Source organism: Triticum dicoccoides, chromosome 1A (assembly GCF_002162155.2).
Source record: "Triticum dicoccoides isolate Atlit2015 ecotype Zavitan chromosome 1A, WEW_v2.0, whole genome shotgun sequence".
Taxonomy (NCBI): Eukaryota; Viridiplantae; Streptophyta; class Magnoliopsida; order Poales; family Poaceae; genus Triticum; species Triticum dicoccoides.
Genome location: NC_041380.1, coordinates 443,692,915 through 443,698,953, shown reverse-complemented (window position 1 = coordinate 443,698,953; position 6,039 = coordinate 443,692,915). Strand labels below are relative to the sequence as shown.

General features: G+C 44.9%; 1 protein-coding gene across 1 annotated transcript; it reads right to left on the bottom strand.

The window, feature by feature from the left end:
- Window positions 1-212: 212 nt before the first annotated feature.
- LOC119353618 (arabinosyltransferase XEG113-like) lies at window positions 213-6,037 on the bottom strand (the record flags this gene model as incomplete). The annotated part of the gene is made up of 11 exons (XM_037620244.1): window positions 213-628; window positions 843-915; window positions 1,326-1,385; window positions 1,516-1,681; window positions 1,788-1,991; window positions 2,465-2,650; window positions 2,690-2,888; window positions 4,631-4,678; window positions 5,138-5,353; window positions 5,427-5,588; window positions 5,678-6,037. Coding segments are annotated over 11 exons (1,932 nt in total), but the record flags the coding sequence as incomplete, so codon positions are not given.
- Between the last annotated feature and the right edge of the window lie 2 nt (window positions 6,038-6,039).

Genomic DNA, 6,039 nt, shown 5'->3' with positions numbered 1-6,039 from the left:
CTAATCAAACTTACTCCATACAAGTTGATGCATATGTTTCCTTTCATGACCGAGAAATGTCCAGGTTACTTTGTTTCCTCTGCAGTTTTCAGATACCTTACTTGTGTGTTAGTAATTCCCAACGTTAGGTTCAACATTGCCGTTTTCTGATTTGAAGGGAAAACGCTTCTACTGCAACATTGCCGCGGGGCGGGCACACACACGCCCCCGTAAGAACAGAGAAAAATCACTAAAGTTTCAATCATCTTTACAGATACTTTTTACAGATTTTGCAATCTGGACGCGATCGAGCCACCACACAGTTGCATCATTATTTTTCTTCTCGTGGTAAGCTAGCAGTAGCAGTGACACTTGTATATAATCCGCCGGGTCACAGCTTGTTGGTCTTGGCCAGGTACACGACGGCGCCGGAGGTGGCCACCGGGATGACGACGTCGTCGGAGAAGGACTTGAGGCCCGGGACGACCCTCTTGACGAGGAGCGCGCACATCGGCGCGCCGAAGAGGACCACGAGCACGTCGAAGGCGGCCTTGCCGAAGCTGAAGCTGTTCACCGTGACGAGGTTCTCGGTGATCCTGTGGAACTGCTCCTTTGTGATGTTTACTCCGTCCCTCTTTCCCCCAAGAGCCTGCACTAGAGGGAAACAAAATTCATTAATACCCCTACCTGGTTTACTTTCTTTTGCAATATTTTGTGATGACATCCAAATGTTTTCTTTTTAGCAATTTAAAAGTTTTGAAACCAAAGAAAGATTCTAAGCTCTGTTGAGAAGCTATGCCAAATAAAGCAGAGGAACCTCCTTTATAGTATTATTATTCTAAAACAAAAGGGTGTGTCCGAACCTTGTACTCTTTCTCGAGTTCATCTTTGGTTGGCATCCTGTACTGCAGCTGCCCTTGTTTCTCACAAAACTTTCTGAAGTAGAATGCAAAATAACAGATAGAAATTGTTAGGTATCACCATCGATGAGGTTTCAGCTGGCTGAATATATTTGAGCTTCTGAACGGATCAGGAACATTTCGGCATTGAATCTGACCGAAAGCTACACTACTCCCTTGGGTACACTGGAACGCAACGTTTTGGACATTGGCGCATTTTTTCAGATATATAACTTTGACGACTAGTTTCTACCGCAATATATGTATAACGAAAAACAAAATTGTAATATTCAGAAATTACTTCTCGAGATAAATCTATACTGCTACGTATGGCTTTCAAGTTCCCAAGCTAAATATTGGAGTCAATATCAGTCGTCAAAGTTTCCAATGTTTGGCTTAAGACATGTCCAAAACGTCGTTTTTCTGTGTGTACCAAGGGAGTAGTACCTGTTTATGCGCATGCATGAACTTTTAATCCGTAAAGGCTTAGGAATCAAAGGAGAATTCCTGCAGGCATCCAATAATATTTCAACTATAATACTACCAATCTGTAGGCTGTATAGATACTAAAACAAATGATGCGTTATACTAGCAGCTCCCTAGCAATGCTCTCTAGCTCTTGAGAAGAAAGGCTTACTCGATGAGCTCGAAGATGGCGTGGTAAAACTCATTGAAGGTTTTGGCAGGCTTGACCTTTTCGTCGTAGTTGTTGTCCATAAATTTGATGAGCTGCTCCTTGGCGTTATTATGGTTGGCCACAGCCTTGCCGTCCTTGTCGTTCTTCTGCGTCGCCCGCCCGGCCTCTACCAGAAACATCAGTCATGTTAGAAGCAAAACCAGCAAGCATTTGCAAAGATGGTTGACCCGAGATCGCGCGACCCAGTAGCTAGTGTTCGTCGATGATCATACCTTGCTTCGCCTTGGTGACGGCCTGACCCATTGATCTGATCTTTGTGGGCGTGGAAGGGCGGGTTTCCTTGCTGCTGTGGTGAGAAGAAAGGAGGTTTCTTGTGCACATGCAAGCACGGGGGCTGGGGAGGAGTATATGTGGGGGCGTGCGTGCCGCCGGTGTTCCTTGTGTGAGGCCAAGGCAACGGCGTTGGCGTTGCTCCTGCCGAAAGCAAAGCGGGGGAGGCATCAAAGGAAAGGGTCCAACAACAGGACTTGTTCTGGCTCCCGGCGACGCTAGCTTAGGATTCTGTTATATTATAATTGGAGGCGTATCTGAAATATGAGAATGTTGATTATGGAAACTTGCACGGTCGCAATTGAATCAGTATGCCCTCTATAAGATGATAAGCAATAGTACTTGCAAGCGGTCTAGTGTACAAAAATGCTGCGCTTTTTAATAACAATAATGGTACAAACTCACAAAACTACAATGCTATACAGACCCAGTGAATTAATCAATGGACTTGGACGCTACTCATAGCCACAAAACCTATTCATTCATGCCCTGAGATCTTACTCGTCTCCTCGACCAGCCACTTCCAATTACAAAAATGTACTCTCTCCGTCCCAAAATAAGTGACTTAACTTTGTACTAACTTTAGTACAAAGTTAGTGTAAAGTTGAGTCACTTATTTTGGGACGGAGGGAGTACTTCAGAAAGATGGACTGCATGAGAAAGCTTAGCTCCTGAGGGCCTTGATGTACAGATGGAGTCTTCTGCATGCGGATCCGGTGTTCAAATTCGATTGTTGAATTCCATGTGGTGGATGGAAAATCACCCAACATCTGGTTGGGCAGACACCAGCTACAAAATTGTGATGCTGCAGCAAGGATAGATGTACAGCTTGCTCATATTTTACCAAGTGGTGACTCGTCGCTGTGCTCATCCACCAGCCAGAGTTTATGATCACGGAAGCGTTTTATCTTCTTTTCAAACCCTGTTATGTAGTTGTTATGTATAATGACATGCTTGCCCTTTGTCTCCTTGACCCATTTTTTGTTCTTGAAATATAGACCTCCAGTTGGAAAAGCAGACTGAGGTAGTAAATACACATCCACCTGCAAGCATATCTTATATTAGTAGTTTTACAAATGACATCGTCTGTTGCAGAGGCAGCGATGCAGGAAAATATTCTGAGAAAACAGAATAAAACCCCTTTGCCATGTACCATGACTTTGTTTCCATCCATAAAAGACCTCCAGAAAATACTTGCAGAATGTAAACTACTCCCTCCGTCCCAAAAACGTCTTACATTATGGGATTGAGGGAGTAAAACTTAAACGCAGCAACGATATTGATAAAAAAACTGGTAAGTATGTTATATCTTTAGGGAATTTATAAACATATAGGTAACAGTTACGAGCTTCCTTGGAAAAGTTATTACTGAACAAGTACATTTTAAACATGGCAAAGCTTAGTACAACCAATGCATGTCAACTGAAGTCCACATTAAAGATAACAGTGTAGAAGCTAAAACCATGCCGAAACAGTTACTCCGGTCCACATTTTACATGAAGTGCCACATGGAGATGGAGATGATTAAAATGGATATCGAGCAAAATGAAATCAGTCAAAGATCAACTTCAACCACCTTCTCATGAAGTTCAAATTTTAACCTATTAAGTGCCTTTTCATGATGTCGTTAACATATTTGTTGTAGTAATTCATGATATATGAATGATTAACTAACAATTGCAAGTGTTTCTTAAATTGTCCTCTATCTATCCACTATAGCAAATCCCATAAATGGTTGATGCTTACACAGCGAACTCTATTGTCTAGTTGATAGAAAAGTTGTCGGCAAATGTTCCACTGACAAAATGAGAAGTCCACAACTCCACATTGCCCGATTGTGCCCCGTCCCAGTAAAATAACATGTACACGTGGATAACAGGAGGTCGAGGTTGATAATACCCTTGGTTCTCTGGCATTGCCGTGAAGGAGATAAGACATGCAGGATAGAAGAAAGACTAGAAAGATAACTTCTTGCTAGATCTCAGAAGATCATTACTGCTTAGATATATATAGTATCCATCTTCTAGACTGAATACAGACTTATCTTATCATAGTATCCCAACCTTGCACAACACAGATTTAAACTGTTCCCCACTAGCCTAGAGACTTCGGTGGACCAAAAACTTGAGCACAGGTCGAACATGATTCTGTCCTCTATGAACCTACTATGCCTAGTGCCGTGGCGGTCGCGCAGTGTCCACCTTGACATGAGCTTGATCACTGCCTCCCTCCTGTATGCGGCCACGGCGAGTCCGGTACGAATCGCATGCACGAAATCTGACTCGAAACTCTTATCTCTTAGTAACATGACCTTGCACAATAAACAGAATTTAAACTAATCATGACTGGCCTAGGGAGTTTGTTCGACCTAGGACTTGAGCCTGGTTGGACAATTTGAGACACAAAGAAGTGAAGAACTTAAGTCCAATTCAACATGACTCCACCTAATGCTGCTACGTCATATCCCTCAAGGAGCGAGTCTCTCCCTACCGCTTACCTTGAGATAAAAAAACACTAGCAAAAATGGATGTAGAGGTACATCCATTTACGGCACACGGTATTATTTTTTTTGCGAAGTCGGCACACGGTATATTGATAGTTTGACAAACCGAAATAACACATTAGCACATGGCACTCCTAGGGAGTTTGTTCGACCTAGGACTTGAGCCTGGTTGGACAATTTGAGACACAAAGAAGTGAAGAACTTAAGTCCAAGTTCAACATGACTCCACCTAATGCTGCTACGTCATGTCCCTCAAGGAGCGAGTCTCTCCCTACCGCTTACCTTGAGATAAAAAAACACTGGCAAAAATGATAAGATAATACATAACAACTGCAAAACACAAGCTCACACAACCGCAATGATGCACATGTAGAGGTACATCCATTTATGGCACACGGTATATTGATAGTTTGACAAACCGAAATAACACATTAGCACATGGCACCACACAAAAAATCATATATTAGAAGTTTGGAACATCAGTGCTACTTCTAAAAAAATGTACAGGAAAGTGTTGGCAAAGATTGTGTACATTTTTAAACAAGCCTATATACGATCCAGATTGATATCAAAATTTGAGTTCCTCGGTACTTCAACTGGCCTAGACTAAAGAGCATACACGAAAATCAATTTAAACTTTAAGCAGCCCTGAACCCATTTACCAGATAACTCTGTGCCACTAGTTTGTTTAAGCGAAGAAACAAATGAATATGCTCAGTTCAAGCAAATGCAACGAAATAAAGTTCAAATTCAATTGCCACAGAAAACATTTAAATGTTCATGCCTAACCTGCCCAGTAGTCTTTAGTAAAGCCCAGTTGAATGCCGGCTGATCATTTGATTTCGCTTTCCTCGACCAGGGCTGTTCCTTGAGCTCCTCAATCCACTTCCTCATCAACAACTTTGCCCCTTCTGTTGGCTGCAGGAAAATCATACAGCTGCAAATGTATGGCCGCCCCTTCTTACCTGGCGGCGGCAGCGCATGTGAATGATTCAGTGGCTTCACCTGCACCAACAATTCCCACATCATCAAATACTCTTCCAACAGCCCCAACGACAAACACAACAATTGTACGTACTTCACTCATGTCGTCCATGAAGTAGACGTCGTGATTGCCGACTAGGTATGGAAACGGGTCGGCAAGCCACACCATGTCGACGTCATTGTACATGACGCTGTACCCCAGCTCGAGAATCTGCAGCAGGTGTCGCGGCCGCCGCGAGGTGAAGTTAAAGAAGCCCTGCACACAAGAGCAGGCACAGTCACGCACATGGACATTTCATCGAACAGCTTGGGTGGGGAGTAAGGTAACCGAGATTTCTCCCCCACCTGTGACCCGAACTTGTGGGCGGCCTGGGCGTCGGGCGCGGGGGGCACGAGGACGGCGTGGCCGGGCCATGCGGCATTGATGCGCTCGAGGGTCTCGTAGTCCTCGGCGATGACGAGCACCTGGTTAGCGCGGCCGGCGCGGCGGACGCTGATGAGCCAGTTGGAGAGGAAGGGGAGGTACGGCCCGGAGACAGCGGCGAGGATGATGGTGCCGTTGCCGGAGGCCGCGGCGAAGGCGGCGGCGTCTTGGAGCGTGTAGGAGCGCCACGGGGAGGCCAGCGCGGAGTGGCGGGGCGGCCCCCAGGGGAAGAGGAGGGCGAGTAGGAGGAGGAGCGCGAGAAGGGAGAAGAGGTAGGGGAGCG